Source organism: Salmo salar, chromosome 03, assembly GCF_965601325.2.
Source record: "Salmo salar chromosome 03, fSalSal1, whole genome shotgun sequence".
In the NCBI taxonomy this organism is placed as follows: Eukaryota; Metazoa; Chordata; class Actinopteri; order Salmoniformes; family Salmonidae; genus Salmo; species Salmo salar.
The window spans coordinates 59379758-59399268 of record NC_138293.1 but is presented as its reverse complement, the minus strand read 5'-3'; the positions used below and the strand labels follow the sequence as shown (position 1 = coordinate 59399268).

At 43.3% G+C, this 19511-nt stretch overlaps 1 protein-coding gene across 1 annotated transcript in view; it reads left to right on the top strand.

Annotated features, from left to right (window-relative positions):
• Positions 1 to 19511, top strand: part of LOC106600851 (beta-1,4 N-acetylgalactosaminyltransferase 2) — a 53532-nt gene that overhangs the window by 28463 nt on the left and 5558 nt on the right. The window contains exons 4-11 of the mRNA XM_082973108.1: positions 19 to 221; positions 325 to 510; positions 12284 to 12427; positions 12770 to 12876; positions 13003 to 13040; positions 15085 to 15262; positions 15362 to 15448; positions 19114 to 19295. Coding sequence (XP_082829234.1) covers positions 19 to 221; positions 325 to 510; positions 12284 to 12427; positions 12770 to 12876; positions 13003 to 13040; positions 15085 to 15262; positions 15362 to 15448; positions 19114 to 19295 — 1125 coding nt within the window. The remainder of the gene's footprint in view (positions 1 to 18; positions 222 to 324; positions 511 to 12283; positions 12428 to 12769; positions 12877 to 13002; positions 13041 to 15084; positions 15263 to 15361; positions 15449 to 19113; positions 19296 to 19511) is intronic.

Here is a 19511-nt window from a genome sequence, read left to right as displayed (position 1 = left end):
GGCCTCTCGTTCCTGCAGCGGATGGACATGAAGCCAGTGGTGGTGATGGGACTGTCACGGCCTGAGGATGGCGACGCCCCAGACGGGTCTACTTCCAACTCCAGGGCCAATATCGTTCAGCAGTGCCAGACTAACAGTGGTCCTACAGCACCACTCAGCCAGTGTCATGCCTTCAGTGCAGAGGCCTTGCTGCTGGTTCAGGATCCACCCCAAGGAAGCAGGTCTCCCCTACCACACTTACCCTATCCTCCTTTGCATTACGATATAACTCTTGTTTGTTTTAACTTATTTTTTAAGCGGAATAATGGCCCTATGTGTTGTCAGTGCAGGGTCCTCCATTGCAATGGACAAAGGCCTGCTCCAGTGGAGCCTGGACTGCGGGGCTATCCCCCAAGTGTGCCCTGTGGGGCGAGACACCACGGGCCGCTCGGTGACCCTGGACTCGGTGGATGTCACGGCCGCCATCTCCAAGGTCCTGCAGCCACTCAGTCATGTCCCTCAACAGCTGGGGTTGAGGGGTTATTGGGGTTATTTTGTGGGTTGGGTGGCAGATTGCTAGAGGGATAAGTATTTTCACAATGCACGTGCATTCATAGCACTTGACCTACAACATGTAGTTAAGGAGCTTGCCGCTGTCTTTGCTTTTTGATGGTAGGCCCATCAGTCTTTTCACAGCAGATAAGTCGGTACATTTCCTGTACATTAGAAGCAGTAGGCTATTTACTCCCAATCAAAGAAGAGGCACGTCTTGCTCTTCATTGTAATCAGGGGGCTGATATAAATACTATGCTTTTTTCACCTTTATTTAACCAGGTAGGCCAGTGGAGAACAAGTTCTCATTTACAACTGCGACCATGCCAAGATAAAGCGAAGCAGTGTGATACAAACAACAACACAGAAGTACACATGGAATAAACAAACGTACAGTCGATAACACAATAGAAAAGTCTATATACAGTGTGTGCAAATGAGGTAAGATTAGGGAGGTAAGGCAATAAATAGGCCAAAGTGGTGAAATAATTACAATTTAGCAATTAAACACTGGAGTGATAGATGTGCAGAAGATGAATGTGCAAGTAGAGCTACTGGGGTGCAAAGGAGCAAGAAAAAAAGAATAACAATATAGGGATGAGGTAGCTGGGTGGGCTTTTTACAGATGGGCTATGTACAGGTGCAATGATCTGTAAGCTGCTCTCACAGCTGATGCTTAAAGTTAGTGAGGGAGATATGAGTCTCCAGCTTCATAGATTTTTGCAATTTGTTCCAGTCATTGGCAGCAGAGAACTGGAAGGAAAGGCGGCCAAAGGAGGAATTGGCTTTGGGGGTGACCAGTGAAATATACCTGCTGGAGCGCTTGCTATGGGTGGGTGCTGCTATGGTGACCAGTGAGCTGAGATAAGGCGGGGCTTTACCTAGCAAAGACTTATAGATGACCTGGAGCCAGTGGGTTTGGCGACGAATATGAAGCGAGGGCCAGCCAATGAAAGCATACAGGTCACAGTGGTGGGTAGTATATGGGGCTTTGGTGACAAAACGGATGGCACTGTGATAGACTGCATCCAATTTGCTGAGTAGAGTGTTGGAGGATATTTTGTAAATGACATCGCCGAAGTCAAGAATCTGTAGGATAGTCAGTTTTACGAGGCTATGTTTGGCAGCATGAGTGAAGGACGCTTTGTTGTGAAATAGGAAGCCGATTTTAGATTTAATTTTGGATTGGAGATGCTTAATGTGAGTCTGGAAGGAGAGTTTACAGTCTAACCAGACACCTAGGTATTTGTAGTTGTCCACATTTTCTAAGTCAGATCCGTCCAGAGTAGTGATGCTAGACGGGCGGGCAGGTGCGGGCAATGATCGGTTGAAGAGCATGCATTTAGTTTTACCACGGAAGGAGAGTTGTATGACATTGAAGCTCGTCTGGAGGTTAGTTAACACAGTGTCCAAAGAAGGGCCAGAAGTATACAGAATGGTGTCGTCTGCATAGAGGTGGATCGAGAATCACCAGCATCAAGAGCGACATCACTTGATGTATACAGAGAAAAGAGTCGGCCCGAGGATTGAACCCTGTTGCACCCCCATAGAGACTGCCAGAGGTCCAGACAACAGGCCCTCTGATTTGACACACTGGACTCTGTCTGAGAAGTAGTTGGTGAACCAGGAAAGGCAGTCATTTGAGAAACCAACGCTGTTGAGTCTGCCGATAAGAATGCGGTGATTGACAGAGTCGAAAGCCTTGGCCAGATCGATGAATACGGCTGCACAGTATTGTCATTTATCGATGGCGGTTATGATATCATTTAGGACCTTGTGCGTGGCTGGGGTGCACCCATGACCAGCTCGGAAACCAGATTGCATAGAGCAGAAGGTACGGTGGGATTCGAAATAGTCGGTGATCTGTTTGTTAACTTGGCTTTCGAAGACCTTAGAAAGGCAGGGTAGGCTAGATATAGGTCTGTAACAGTTAGGGTCTAGAGTGTCTCCCTTTTGAAGAGGGGGATGATCGCGGCAGCTTTCCAATCTTTGGGGATCTCAAACGATACGAAAGAGAGGTTGAACAGGCTAGTAATAGGGGTTACAACAATTGCGACAGATCATTTTAGAAAGAGAGGGTTCTGATTGTCTAGCCCAGCTGATTTATAGGTGTCCAGATTTTGCAGCTCTTTCAGAACATCAGCTATCTGGATTTGGGTGAAGGAGAAATTGGGGAGGATTAGGCAAGTTGCTGTGGGGGTTGCAGAGCTGTTGACCAGGGTAGGGTTAGCCAGGTGGAATTCATGCCAGTCTCTCTTGGCTAAGAGTTGAGGAGAGACTGATTGCATCACTTCTTTTTATAAGAAACATTAATCTGATGAAAATCGCTAATTGTTTGCATAGTCAATTTACACACAGCTCTGACACACACACTTACCCCACCAGACATGCCGCCAGGAGTCTTTTCACAGTCCCCGGATCCAGAACAAATTCAAGAAAGTGTACAGTATTATATAGAGCCAATATTGCATGGAACTCTGTTCCATCTCATATTGCTCAAATAAACAGCTAACCTGGTTTCAAAAAACAGATAAAGCAACACCTCACAGCACGCCTCTCCCCTATTTGACCTATATAGTTTGTGTGTATGCATTGATATGTAGGCTACATGAGCCTTTGAAAAAAATTTATGTAGTTCTGTCCTTGAGCTGTTCTTGTCTATTAATGTTCTGTATTATGTCATGTTTCATGTTTTGTGTGGACCCCAGGAAGAGTAGCTGCTGCTTTTGCAAAAGCTAATGGAGATCCTAATAAAATACCAAAATACCAAACAAGATTCTCTGGTCTGATGAAACCAAGATTGAACTCTTTGGCCTGAATGCCAAGCGTCACATCTGGAGGAAACCTGGCACTATCCCTACAGTGAAGCATGGTGGTGGCAGCATCATGCTGTGGTGTTGTTTTTCAGTGGCAGGGACAGGGAGACTGGTCAAGATCGAGGGAAAGATGAACGGAGCAAAGTACAGAGAGATCCTTATTGAAAACCTGCTCCAGAGCGCTTAGGACCTCAGACTGGGGCGAAGGTTCACCATTCAACAGGACAACGACCCTAAGCACACAACCAAGACAAGGAAGGAGTGGCTTCGGGACAAGTCTCTGAATGTCCTTGAGTGGCCCAGCTAGAGCCCAGACTTGAATCTGATCTAAGATCTTTGGAGAGACCTGAAAATAGCTGTGTAGCGACACTCCCCATCCAACCTCACAGAACTTGAGAGAATCTGCAGAGAATGGGAGAAACTCCACAAATACAGGTGTGCCAAGCTTGTTGCATCATAACCAAGAAGATTCGAGGCTGTAATCGCTGCCAAAGGTGCCTCAACAAAGTACTGAGTAAAGGGTCTGAATACTTTTGTAAATGTGATATTTACGTTTTTATTTTTCAGAACTTTGCAAAAAAATCTAAAAACCTGTTTTTGCTTTGTCGTCATGGGGTATTGTCTGTATTGATGAGGGGGAAAAAACAATTTAATCAATTTTAGAATAAGGCTATAATTTAACAAAATGTTGAAAAAGTCAAGGGGTCTGAATATATTCCGAATGCACTTTAAATACTAACCTATTTTGAATAATCACATTAACACCATTAACCATGGAATTACGTTATATTAAGTACTTACAAAGCAATATAAAACAGCTCACAGAAGTATTGCTTACCCACGTTACGTTTTTGATGCACGGTAATGTACGATGAGCAAGTATGCGACTACGTGTCTCAGCAGCATGCCGTAAACGCTTACATCTAATTTGCATAGCCTATGTACATTAATATCAGATGTCTGAGAGGGGGCGGAAGGATACCTTTCAAAGCACCAAAATAACAAGGGTTACAATAGCATCTCTCTCCATTGAATATAGTCGGTTGACGTCAACAACCCTTATCGAATATTCAAAAACCGATTACAATAATCACATATACACCAATATAAGGAAAGGATAGACGGGAGCTAGACAGCCGCTGTGCTGCTTTGCGGACAACGACTCCCGTTGTGAGGGCAATATATCCATAATCTTTGGTTTACCCTCTGATCATAGCTGCTGTGGATTTTATTTTTTCAAAAGTTAAATGACAAGACAGACTGGACCATCGTAGAATTGTGTGCAAAAAGGTTTGTATTTTAGCCTTACTTTTCACTAAGCAGTTTTAACATTTTGTTACATTTTTCCATTTGTATAGACTAGTAGACCTAAATAGTAGACCTACGGAACATTCATTAAATGAATAGTAAAACATTCACATTTGCATATTGTCTTATCCAAATGTAAATGTTTATTAATATCATGAATTTGGCGTGGCCTACTATTTATAGGGCTATATTATTATAACAAGTTTATTTGTATTTACATTAGGCTATACAATTGACATTTATTGTGGTTTATCCATCCAATAAGGATCTGTAAGCCATTCTTCAAAATCGGTCGATTTAAAAATAAATAAAATAACTGATATTTATTTACCTAGGCAAATCAGTTAAGAACAAATTCTTATTTACAATGAAGGTCTACCCCGGCAAAACCCTAAGGGCCCTGTGCCAATTGTGCACCCCCCTTTTTGTGTCGGTAATTTTGCGAGATATGCGGCAAATATTGATATAATATCCATCATTTTAAACATGGAGTCACGCGATGGTGTTGTGTGGTACCCCTACTATGACTCAGGAAAGCATGTAGTTTATTAGGCTACAGATAAAATATGTTATGAACTTCACAGGGTGGTGAAAATGATGTGATGGGTTTTATACTCCAATAAATATCGAGGGTCTTATTCTGATGGATGGCCTTGAGGAATGTTTACCTCGTCAATAGGTGTAACCAGACCTCGCCCTCTTTTTAAAAAAATGCAACCGTAATTTAACTAGGCAAGTCAGTTAAGAACAAATTCTTATTTACAATGACGGCCTACTCGGGCCAAACCTTAACGACACTGGGCCAATTGTGCGCAGCCCTTATGGGACTCTCAATCACGGCAAAAAGTGATACAGCCTGGATTCGAACCAGGTACTATAGTGACGCCTCTTGCACTGAGACACAGTGCCTTTAACCACTGCGGCACTCGGGAGCTACCCTTGCTTAATCCAGTTGGCTCTCCAGTGGAAAAAATGTGTTTCTCCTTCCTCAGAGCAACATATCTATACGTGCTTTATTTCAAAGGGATATTGTATCTACTATCCACTAACATCAAGGCGGTGACCCGATCCTGTAGGTTCATGCTCTACAACATTCGCAGAGTACGACCCTGCCTCACACAGGAAGCGGCGCAGGTCCTAATCCAGGCACTTGTCATCTCCCGTCTGGATTACTGCAACTCGCTGTTGGCTGGGCTCCCTGCCTGTGCCATTAAACCCCTACAACTCATCCAGAACGCCGCAGCCCGTCTGGTGTTCAACCTTCCCAAGTTCTCTCACGTCACCCCGCTCCTCCGCTCTCTCCACTGGCTTCCAGTTGAAGCTTGCATCCGCTACAAGACCATGGTGATTGCCTACGGAGCTGTGAAGGGAACGGCACCTCCATACCTTCAGGCTCTGATTTGGCCCTACACCCAAACAAGGGCACTGCGTTCATCCACCTCTGGCCTGCTGGCCCCCTACCTCTGAGGAAGCACAGTTCCCGCTCAGCCCAGTCAAAACTGTTCGCTGCTCTGACACCCCAATGGTGGAACAAGCTCCCTCACGACGCCAGGACAGCGGAGTCAATCACCACCTTCCGGAGACACCTGAAACCCCACCTCTTTAAGGAATACCTAGGATAGGATAAAGTAATCCTTCTAACCCCCCCTTAAAAGATTTAGATGCACTATTGTAAAGTGGTTGTTCCACTGGATATCATAAGGTGAATGCACCAATTTGTAAGTCGCTCTGGATAAGAGCGTCTGCTAAATGACTTAAATGTAAATGTAAATGTATCTATTCCTTATGTCACAATTTACTGGAATACATTTGTCACTAATATATGTTGGAACAAATCTATAAATCTAATTGTGCTAATGGAAAAACTTCATATTCGTAAATCTAAATTCACTCATAAAAAAAACAGTCTTCCATGTTTTCTGTAAGTAATTTTAGCAGTACATTAAGAACATTCTACATTCTTCCAATAAAAAAGCTGTTAAAACAATAATCTTTTAAGGTCTTTGTATAATCTGTAATTTGTTGTGCCCCTAGCATATCAAATCATATCAAATTGTATTTGTCACATGCGCCGAATACAACAGTAGACCTTACAGTGAAATGCTTACTTACAAGCCCTTAACCAACAATGCCGTTTTAAGAAAATACCCCCCCGAAAAAAAGTACGAGATAAGAATAACAAATAATTAAAGTAATTGTCTGTTTTGTATACTTATTGTATGTATACTGGTGTTTCTGCAATAACATCTGATAAATGTGTGCATGTGACCAATAACATTTGATATGAGGAGGAAATTATAGTCCTAAAAAGCTTTCCAGTTTCAATGACTCACCCAATGACGTGTAGCTCACTCACTGACTGTAGCCAACGCGCTCCTGCCAAAAGCCTATCTTTCTCGTTCTGTGTAGTTCGTAAAAAACAGTGTTCGCACAATAGGCCTATTTGGACGTTTCTAAATTATTTTCGTTGCCTACAGACAGATGTATTTTTTAAATTATTGAACCTTGATTTAACTAGGCAAGTCAGTTAAGAACAAATTCTTGTTTACAATGACAGCCTACCAAAAGGCAAAAGGCCTCCTGCTGGGACGGGGATGGGATACAAATAAATGTAATTAAAATATGGGACAAAACACACATCACGACAAGAAAGACAACACAACACTACATAAGGAGAGACCTAAGACAACAACATAGCGTGGTAAACAACACAACAACACCACAAAATAGAGTATAAACATTATTGGGCACAGACAACAGCACAAAGGGCAAGAAGGTAGAGACAACAATACATCATGCAAAGCAGCCACATCCGTCAGTAAGTGTCCATGATTGAGTCTTTGAATGAAGAAATTGAGATAAAACTGTCCAGTTTAAGTGTTTCATGCAGCTTGTTCCAGTAGCTAGCTGCAGCGAACTGAAAAGACGATTGACCCAGGGATGCGTGTGATTCAGGCCACGAGAGGTACCGGATCCTGGAAAATAGGTACCGGAACGAAACAGTCCAAAACCGAGAGTCCGGCTCAAATTAAGCACTGAACGGCAGTCAAGCATCGATCATCATGTCACCAGAATAAGACCCTCAATATTTATTGGAAAGGAGCATCAAGCTCATCTCTGTGCACTTTCACCGCCCTGTATCCTGATAAACTGTCTGGTTTCCCGAGTCGTGGTGGGAGGACCACACACCATATCATCGCGTGACTCCAATATTTATTTCGATATGATTATTATTATATACTGCTCAAAAAAATAAAGGGAACACTTAAACAACACATCCTAGATCTGAATGAAAAAAATAATCTTATTAAATACTTTTTTCTTTACATAGTTGAATGTGCTGACAACTAAATCACACAAAAAGAATCAATGGAAATCCAATTTATCAACCCATGGAGGTCTGGATTTGGTGTCACACAAAATTAAAGTGGAAAACCACACTACAGGCTGATCCAACTTTGATGTAATGTCCTTAAAACAAGTCAAAATGAGGCTCAGTAGTGTGTGTGGCCTCCACGTGCCTGTATGACCTCCCTACAACGCCTGGGCATGCTCCTGATGAGGTGGCCGACGGTCTCCTGAGGGATCTCCTCCCAGACCTGGACTAAAGCATCCGCCAACTCCTGGACAGTCTGTGGTGCAACGTGGCGTTGGTGGATGGAGCGAGACATGATGTCCCAGATGTGCTCAATTGGATTCAGGTCTGGGGAACGGGCGGGCCAGTCCATAGCATCAATGCCTTCCTCTTGCAGGAACTGCTGACACACTCCAGCCACATGAGGTCTAGCATTGTCTTGCATTAGGAGGAACCCAGGGCCAACCGCACCAGCATATGGTCTCACAAGGGGTCTGAGGATCTCATCTCGGTACCTAATGGCAGTCAGGCTACCTCTGGCGAGCACATGGAGGGCTGTGCGGCCCCCCAAAGAAATGCCACCCCACACCATGACTGACCCACCGCCAAACCGGTCATGCTGGAGGATGTTGCAGGCAGCAGAACGTTCTCCACGGCGTCTCCAGACTCTGTCACGTCTGTCACGTGCTCAGTGTGAACCTGCTTTCATCTGTGAAGAGCACAGGGCGCCAGTGGCGAATTTGCCAATCTTGGTGTTCTCTGGCAAATGCCAAACGTCCTGCACGGTGTTGGGCTGTAAGCACAACCCCCACCTGTGGACGTCGGGCCCTCATACCACCCTCATGGAGTCTGTTTCTGACCGTTTGAGCAGACACATGCACATTTGTGGCCTGCTGGAGGTCATTTTGCAGGGCTCTGGCAGTGCTCCTCCTGCTCCTCCTTGCACAAAGGCGGAGGTAGCGGTCCTGCTGCTGGGTTGTTGCCCTCCTACGACCTCCTCCACGTCTCCTGATGTACTGGCTTGTCTCCTGGTAGCGCCTCCATGCTCTGGACACTACGCTAACAGACACAGCAAAGCTTCTTGCCACAGCTCGCATTGATGTGCCATCCTGGATGAGCTGCACTACCTGAGCCACTTGTGTGGGTTGTAGACTCTGTCTCATGCTACCACTAGAGTGAAAGCACCGCCAGCATTCAAAAGTGACCAGAACATCAGCCAGGAAGCATAGGAACTGAGAAGTGGTCTGTGGTCCCCACCTGCAGAACCACTCCTTTATTGGGGGTGTCTTGCTAATTGCCTATAATTTCCACCTGTTGTCTATTCCATTTGCACAACAGCATGTGAAATGTATTGTCAATCAGTGTTGCTTCCTAAGTGGACAGTTTGATTTCACTGTCACGTCCTGACCAGTATAAGGTTAATTGGTATTGTAGTTTGGTCAGGACGTGGCAGAGGGTATTCGTTTTATGTGGTTCGGGGTGGTGTGTTTTGTTGAAGGGGCATTTGGTTTAAGTATTCCGGGGTTTTTTGGGCACTGTTTGGTTTTCAGGTATTCTATGATTTTGTCTAGTATGTCTGTTTCTATGTTTGGTTAATTGGGGTTGGGACTCTCAGTTGAAGGCAGGTGTTGTCTATCTGCCTTTGATTGAGAGTCCCATATATGAGGGTGTGTTTGTTATTTGTGGGTGATTGTTCTGTGTTGAGCTTTATGCTTTGCCAGACTGTTTGTTGTTCGTTCGTTCTAGTTCTTTGTTATTTTGGTGTTCATTTTGTATTTATTAAAAAGCAAGATGAGCATACACATACCTGCTGCGTTTTGGTCCTCCATTTCCAACGACAAGCGTGACATTCACAGAAGTGTGATTGACTTGGAGTTACATTGTGTTGTTTAAGTGTTCCCTTTATTTTTTTGAGCAGTGTATAAATATTTCCGCATAAAGACGTTTCCACCGCCATTTGTTGCATAATTAATTTTACAGACACAAAAAGATCCCACCATGTCAACGAACAAATTCGGTCGGCATTTATAAAAATTGTACCGAAACCTCCTGTTTTCATCACAGTTGTCATTACTTATATATATATATATATATATATGTGTGTGTGTGTATGTTATGCCTTTATTTGCAGAAAAACTTGCAGAAAAACTGGTTGGAAACGTGGTGATTGAAACTTTTGGCAAAACAATTAATAATAAGCTGCTACTAACACTTCAGTTTTGCACTTTTTTTTAACTCAGCAAAAAAAGAAACATCCTTTTTCAGGACCCTGTCTTTCAAAGATAATTTGTAAAAATCCAAATAACTTCACAGATCTTCATTGTAAAGGGTTTAAACACTGTTTCCCATGCTTGTTCAATTAACCAAAAACAATTAATGAACATGCACCTGTGGAACGGTCGTTAAGACAGTAACAGCTTACAGACTGTAGGCAATTAAGGTCACAGTTATGAAAGCTTAGGACACTAAAGAGGCCTTTCTACTACTGACTATGAAACACACTAAAAGAAAGATGCCTAGGGTCCCTGCTCATCTGCGTGAACGTGCCTTAGGCATGCTGCAAGGAGGCATGAGGACTGCAGATGTGGCCAGGGCAATAAATTGCTATGTCCGTACTGTGAGATGCCTAAGACAGCGCTACAGGGAGACAGGACGGACAGCTGATCGTCCTCGCAGTGGCAGACCATGTGTAACAACACCTGCACAGGATCGGTACATCTGAACACCACACCTGCGGGACAGGTACAGGATGGCAACAACAACTGCCCGAGTTACACCAGGAATGCACAATCCCTCCATCAGTGCTCAGACTGTCCGCAATAGGCTGAGAGAGGCTAGAGTGAGGGCTTATAGGCCTGTTGTAAGGCAGGTCCTCACCAGACATCACCGGAAAAGTCGTCTATGGGCACATACCCACCATCGCTGGACCAGACAGGACTGGCAAAAAGTGCTCTTCACTGACAAGTCGCGGTTTTGTCTCACCAGGGTTGATGGTCGGATTCGCATTTATCGTCGAAGGAATGAGCGTTACACCGAGGCCTGTATTCTGGAGGAGGATCGATTTGGAGGTGGAGGGTCCGTCATGGTCTGGGGTGGTGTGTCACAGCATCATCGGAATGAGCTTGTTGTCATTGCAGGCAATCTCAACGCTGTGCGTTAAAGGGAAGACATCCTCCTCCCTCATGTGGTACCCTTGCTGCATCCTGACATGACCTTCCAGCATGACAATGCCACCAGCCATACTGCTCGTTCTGTGAGTGATTTCCTGCAAGACATGAATGTCAGTGTTCTGCCATGGCCAGCGAAGAGCCCGGATCTCAATCCCATTGAGTGCGTCTGGGATCTGTTGGATCGGAGGGTGAGGGCTAGGGCCATTCCCCCCAGAAATGTCCGGGAACTTGCAGGTGCTTTGGTGGAAGAGTGGGGTAACATCTCACAGCAAGAACTGGAAAATCTGGTGCAGTCCATGAGGAGGAGATGCACTGCAGTACTTAACGCAGCTGGTGGCCACACCAGATACTGACTGTTACTTTTTATTTTGCCCCCCCCCCCCCCCCCCCCCCTTTAATGCAGCTGGTGGCCACACCAGATACTGACCATTACTTTTGATTTTGATCCCCCCTTTGTTCAGTGACACATTATTTAATTTCTGTTGGTCACATGTCTGTGGAACTTGTTCAGTTTATGTCTCAGTTGTTGAATCTTTATGTTCATACAAATATTTACACATGTTCAGTTTGCTGAAAATAAACGCAGTTGACAGTGAGAGGACGTTTCTTTTTTTGCTGAGTTTATATATGATGGCAATAACGCTGATTCAACCAGTTTGTTTCCACTGGGTAGCCCCTTCAAGATTTGCTTCCCTGGTCAGAATTTGATGCTCTTGTCTTCTACAGATGGGCAGTCTTCGACAGATGGGTAGACGCAAGCAGATACTTGTCCTAGCTATTTTCGGTTTCTGTCTGTCAGCATCAGTGATGATCTCCTTCATATTCCACTATTGCACAACAGAGGAAGACACAGATCAATTAGTTCCTCAGCCAATAAGGTACATTTTATTTTTCAGCAACTGTTTGTTTTAACTAAGTTATCGTGAAGGCTGAAATCACTTAGATATTTCAAAATGTAAAGGTACAACATACTTGTTTTTAAGACAGTTCTGCCATCGTGAAAATCAATAAAGTACTATACCAGTTTTAAAATTGTATATCTTCAGCAATGGAACCTGTCCTTTCTTGTAGATTATGTACTATTTGTCCATGTGAATCAATAGAGCCTTACCATCCACCAGTCCCAGACAACCCAATTGCATCTGTCAGGGAAGCGGAGTGTTTGTACTGAAAGATCATCTTCCAAAAGACCAGTATGATGACATAGTCAAACGAAGAGCTGAGGAGTACAGGAAGCATCATATCAGGTGGGTAAAATACTACAAATGTAACCTGGTGTTACGGAAATCAAGTAGCTTGCTTAGCGAGTAACCCTTTCCCCCGATTCGGCTCATACCTGGCTCGAAAAAGGGGACCTCTGCTTCGCATCACTAGTGACCGCCCTCCATAATAACAACAACATTTCAAGCTAACTGTGGAGTTTGTTTATTGCACTTCTTAATGCCGTTACACTGGCAACCAGGTCATTTCTGGACATGATATTCTTCCATTTCAAGAAGAATATCCACCAAGTTGAGTGTTATGTCTTAAATATGCACATGCATGCTGTACTCAGGAAACATTTATGGGACCATTTGATCTTCTCCTAGGACAAGCTCCAGTCTGAACAGGCTTATCTTTGCTCCATCCAACTCCCCTCTTCAGTATCCCATCCAGGGGTTCACTGTTGTCCCTCTTCGGAAGACATTGATACCAGGTAGCCTATGCTTGTTTACGTACTTTCCATCAATAAAGACAACTGTATACAGTATGTTCTTTGCAAAGCAGTTACACAATAGATTAGTAACTCTATGTAAATTGTGCTATAAAAATATTATTTCAGGTTTAGCTCCCCATGCAGCAAAAAGACAAAATTACAAGGTTGGTTCGAAACGCTTTGAATGGATAATGGACTTGAGGGTCTTATGTTCTCCATGTTGTAATGAACAACTGTTTGTTGGTGTTTGGAATCTTTGGTAAGACTTTACAGTAAGGGCAGGATACAAACAATGTCAATTTTACCCTTAATGTTAAGAGTTACCTGCTCTTTTTGGTGGTGGTTCTTTACATCAGGTGTCGTATCTACCATTTTCTGCTTAGCTATTACTTCATGTTGGGGAGAACCGGGATGGAAGTAACACGTCGTTTTTTTTCCTTTTTACTCAGAGATCGATAGTGCTAGAGAAACCATATTTTATGATAAACAACTTACAGTATATATGTCCTCTACCATTAGCAACTGTAATTAAATGTCTAGGACTAATCACTTTAAAATAAAAATTCAGAACGAAACTACCATAATGCTACTTTTGTACTAGCTAGGCGGGTCTAAACTAAAACAGGCTTGGGTCAAAATTAACATCTGGCCAAAAGTGCACAATATCTGTCTTATTTAAATTGTTCTGGTTTGTAGTGCCCCTTACTTTCAACAAAGGTACTATCAGCCATAGTTTCTTGTTTGTGTCGATTCAATAAATAAGTATATGGGTTCGAAATTCATTAAAATTAACCATGCGTCAACATCGCAATGTTGCGCAACCACTATTTTGATTTATTTAGCCTATTAATCGGACTAAAATTATCACATAATAGCTATATTAACCATAATTTCTTTAATGGAAATATTCAATGACTATTCATGTGTAGCCCTACAAATCATGACTATAAATGTTTAGCGCTACAAATCATTTGTCTTTGTCAAGCGTGCTCCTCGTGTCTTGATAGAATATACATTTATATTCTCTTCACAAATGGCAAGCTCATCATGCTTATCACATTTCCATGGCTTGAGGTAATTGACCCCCAGAATCATAGCTATATATTTTTTAAAACCACTAATCTGTCGATAAAAGAAAATTGTCAATTAAGGCATTATTTTAATGATGTCATATGCAATTTTTAAACATTTACATAACATTATGAAAGCAATATGAACTATAAGAGACAATGGCCTGTGCTTAAACATTTTTTTATTTTATTCCAGGTCATCAATTTTGTCCCACCCGGCTCTCCTGTAACTTCTCCCAGGCTAACACCCAAGATTAGCTAGCATGATACTTAAAACCTATGCTGTCGTTTAGTCACTAGATGGGTTAAGACATATGTAAGCACAACTCTACAAAAAACCTTTTGGGGTCCGATGCAGGGAGGTCGTCCTCCCCATTAGGGATGTGCCGATTTCACTACATCATTCTAGCTTCTGTGTTATCTGAGAAAATGGGCATGTTACTTTCATCCCAGTGTTATGATACTCATGATTTGTCCCACAGATGGTTTGTTTATGTTTCTACCGTTGTGACTAGATGGAGTAAGCCTACACCAGCTTAATCTAGTGGACACATCTGTTGTTGACAACTGTAGCAAACCCTAACCTATTCTCCTAACCTGCTGCTTTATTCACATAACCTGCTGCGTTAGTTCTCCTAACCAGACACATGAATTATCATAACCTAAATCATCAGTAGCATCACACCATTTCTCCCTGTGTTCCTTTCCTTTTTGCAATGAAGTAAGCAGCAAATAGTTTTTTTTCCACTGGTTCATTCCTCAGTTACGGTATGTCTGAGACTGCATTGATATGAACAGGAGAACCAGTTCATCCACCTATTTTTCACATTTGTTTACAATGACAGAAATGCCTACAAGTTTTGTACTCCAAAAGATACAAATAATTTTTGAACTATACATCTAAATGCTAAATCTCAATTCACATAGTGTTGTTCTGCTTCAATCTAACTTCTAACAACTTAATTTGAATACACCTTTGAGGAACTCAATTGATTAGAGAGAGAGAGAAGTATGCAAATGCTAACAAGAACCACATTGATTCAACAACTGTACAATCAAGTTCCATAGAAGTGGAAAATGGTCCTTCTCATCCTGTGGCCCGAGTTTATGAAAATGCTATGGTGTTATGGACCTGCAGGTGACTCTGAGTGTGTCCAGTGGTGTCCTGGCCATCGAGGCCCTTGGAGAGGGGGACAAAGAGGGACAGGGAGAGAAAGAGATCACTGTCCAGTCTACCAGCCTATCTGACCTCAACAATCTTCTGGGACAAATTACCTACACCAGCACTGTGTACCGAATGAGGACTGGCGATCTGGGTAAGGCCGTAGATCCAGATTTCCTACCATACCTATGTCTTCCTCTCTACATGATCTGAGACCATCATATGATACCACCCTTCCATGCTCTTTCACCAGCTCACTTCACGTTTGAACTCCATGAGGCTGTCTTCCCCATTGTCATCCAGCAGACATCAGTGCCTGTTTTATATGACATAGGAAACGGTGAGATCCCCCTTTATTCCCTTGTAATGTAGCCAGTATCTGAAAGTGAAATTGGGGAGAATGAATCAACCATGGGGGAGGATCAAGACTGGGGATCAGAGTAGTGGGATATAAATAAAGGGTACACTAAAGATAATGTGATTGTTAGTCCATTGTTTTTGGTCATGAAGCTTCTACAGATATGAGCAAATGGCGGCGTCTTTAAACTGCAAAACTTAGGGCCATCATCAGGTACCAAGATTAGGTCATTAGGAAGAACTATGACATCACCCCTCATAAACTCAGCAAAAAAAGAAACGTCCTCACTGTCGACTGCGTTTATTATCAGCAAAGTTAACATGTGTAAATATTTGTATGAACATAACAAGATTCAGCAACGGAGACATAAACTGAACAAGTTCCATAGACATGTGACTAACATAAATGGAATAATGTGTCCCTGAACAAAGGGGGGTCAAAATCAAAAGTAACAGTCAGTATCTGGTGTGGCCACCAGCTGCATTAAGTACTGCAATGCATCTCGTCCTCATGGACTGCAACAGATTTGCCAGTTCTTGCTGTGAGATGTTACCCACTCTTCCAACAAGGCACCTGCAAGTTACTGGATATTTCTGGGGGGGGAATGGCCCTAGCCCTCCCCTTCTGACCCAACAGGTCCCAGACGTGCTCAATGGGATTGAGATCCGGGCTCTTCGCTGGTCATGGCAGAACACTGACATTCCTGCTTTGCAGGGGCGCAGGACAACTTCACAGCATTAAAGGGACGATGGACGGGGCCATGTACCGTCAAATCTTGGGTGAGAACCTCCTTCCCTCAGCCAGGGCATTGAAAATGGGTCGTGGATGGGTATTCCAGCATGACAATGACCCAAAACACACGGCCAAGGCAACAAAGGAGTGGCTCAAGAAGAAGCACATTAAGGTCCTGGAGTGGCCTAGCCAGTCTCCAGACCTTAATCCCATAGAAAATCTGTGGAGGGAGCTGAAGGTTCTAGTTGCCAAACGTCAGCCTCGAAACCTTAATGACTTGGAGAAGACCTGCAAAGAGGAGTGGGACAAAATCCCTCCTGAGATGTGTGCAAACCTGGTGGCCAACTACAAGAAACGTTTGACCTCTGTGATTGCCAACAAGGGTTTTGCCAACAAGGGTTTTGCCACCAAGTACTAAGTCATGTTTTGCAGAGGGGTCAAATACTTATTTCCCTCATTAAAATGCAAATCAATTTATAACATTTTTGACATGCGTTTTTCTGGATTTTTTTGTTGTTATTCTGTATCTCACTGTTCAAATAAACCTACCATTAAAATTATAGACTGATCATTTCTTTGTCAGTGGGCAAACTGTAGGTGACGTTGTTGCCGGTGCTGCCTTAAAACAGGCCTACAAGCCCTCCGTCTAGCCTCTTTTAGCCTATTGCAGACAGTCTGAGCACTGATGGAGGGATTGTGCGTTCCTGGTGTAACTCGGGCAGTTGTTGTTGCCATCCTGTACCTGTCCCGCAGGTGAGATGTTCGGATGTACCGATCTTGTGCTGGTGTTGTTACACGTGGTCTGCCACTGCCAGGACGATCAGTTGTCCGTCCTGTCTCCCTGTAACGCTGTCTTAGGCGTCTCACAGTACGGACATTGCAATTTATTGCCCTGGCCACATCTGCAGTCCTCATGCCTCCTTGCAGCATGCCTAAGGCACGCTCACACAGATGAGCATGGACCCTGGGCATCTTTCTTTTGGTGTTTTTCCAGAGTCAGTGTCCTAAGTTTTCATAACTGTTTTCATAACTGTGACCTTTAATTGCCTACTGTCTGTAAGCTGTTAGTGTCTTAACGACCGTTCCATAGGTGCATGTTCATTAATTGTTTATGGTTCATTGAACAAGCATGGGAAACAGTGTTTAAACGCTTTACAATGAAGCTCTGTGAAGTTATTTGGATTTTTACGAATTATCTTTGAGTGACAGGGTTCTGAAAAATGGACTATCTTTAGTTTATAATGAAAATATGAAGGCGGAGCAAACATGCTGTCAGCTTGCCAACTTCAACATAACATAACCCTACTTCCTCCATTCCTGAAAATTGTGCTTTAAGCATCTTCATCGCTAGCCTCACAAACTCTACTGGCTTACCAACTTCAACATGCCATCACCTAACTGCAATCAGCAATGCTGGTGTATTGACATAGTCAGGTCCAAAAGTATTGGCACCCTTGATAAAGATGATCTGAAAACAGTATAATATAAAAGTGAGTTGCTGTATATCGTATGCAAGCAAGAGAGGAAAATTCTGTTATGTTTTGTAATACAATTGCTCAAAGAATGAGATTTTGTTTAAGAACTAAAAAAGCCGGGGTCAAAATGATTGTTTTCAACATTCCTCCATACAGAATCTTTGATATCCTTCGTCCTGGTACTTGGTAAAGTTCATGATGCCGTTGCTCTTAATAAGGGCCCCTGGACCAGTGGAAGCAAACATAGCCCCATAATATCAACGATCCACCACCATGCTCAATGGGTGATTATGATATATGGGTGACATATGGTGAGTATGCAGGCCATTGAAGAACTGGGGCATTTTCAGCTTCCAGGAATTGTGTACAGATCCTTGCGACATGGGGCTGTGCATTATCAAACAAGAGGTGATGGCGGCGAGTGGCACGACAATGGGCCTCAGGATCTCGTCATGGTATCTCTGTGCATTAAATTGCCATCGATAAAATGCTATTGTGTTCGTAGCTTATGCCTGCCCATACCATAACCCTCGCCACCATGGGGCACTTTGTTCACAACGTTGACATCAGCAAACTGCTCGCCAACACAACGCCATGTCTGCCATCTGCCCGGTACAGTTGAAACCGGGATTATCCATGAAGAGTAAAATTCTGTAATGTGCCAGTGGCCATCGAAGGTGAGCATTTGCCCACAGAAGTCGGTGACGACGCCAAACTGCAGTCAGGTCACCTGCAGCTTCCCTGAGGCGGTTTGTGACAGTTTGTGCAGAAATTCTTCAGTTGTGCAAACCTACAGTTTCATCAGCTGTCTGGGTGGCTGGTCTTAGAAAATCCTGCAGGTAAAGAAGCCAGATGTGGAGGTCCTGGGCTGGTGTGGTTGCATGTGCTCTGTGGTTGTGAAGCCAGTTGGATGTACTGCCAAATTCTCTAGAATGACATTGAGGCGGCTTATGGTAGAGAAATTAACATTCAATTTTCTGGAAACAGCTCTGGTGGACATTCCTGCAGTCAGCATGCCAATTGCACGCTCCCTCAAAACTTGAGACATCTGTGAAATTGTGTTGTGTGATAAAACTGCACATTTTAGAGTGGACTTGTATTGTCCCCAGCACAAGGTGCACCTGTTTAATGATCATGCTGTTTAATCAGCTTCTTGATATGCCATACCTGTCAGGTGGATGGATTATCTTGGCAAAGGAGAAATGCTCACTAACAGGGATGTAAACAAATTTGTGCACAACATTTGAGAGAAATTTGCTTTTTGTGCATATGGAAAACTTCTGGGATCTTTTACTTCAGCTCATGAAACATGGGACCAACACTTTACATGTTGCGTTTATATTTTTGTTAAGTATACAAATCAAACAGACACGTCCACCTACAATTGCAGTTGGATCTACGATGTCGCTGTGTTAAACCAGAGATTATCTCTCATTGCAGATATCAACTACCGGGTGACCATCGTCACCAAGACGTTTCTGAGATACACCGAGCTGCAGGTCCTCATCAGTAGCATAAGGACCTATTACAAGGACATCAAAATCATCATCGCCGACGACAGCCTGGAGCCACAGAAAGTGAACGGCTCCAACATTGAGCAGTACATCATGCCCCCAGCACAGGTACAAGCTGGTTTTGGTCAAATTGAAAACCTCAAAGTGGACATTCAATGTGAATTGATTATGGACATAACATACATGTTGAGCATGTGTGATTGAATTTCTGTGTTGAAAGGAATAGAAATAAGATTTTATTGAATTGTTATTGTCAATTATTGTGATGTGCATGTCTTAAATAACCCAGGTATATGTATTTGTCTCCAGGAGCAGATCAGTGCA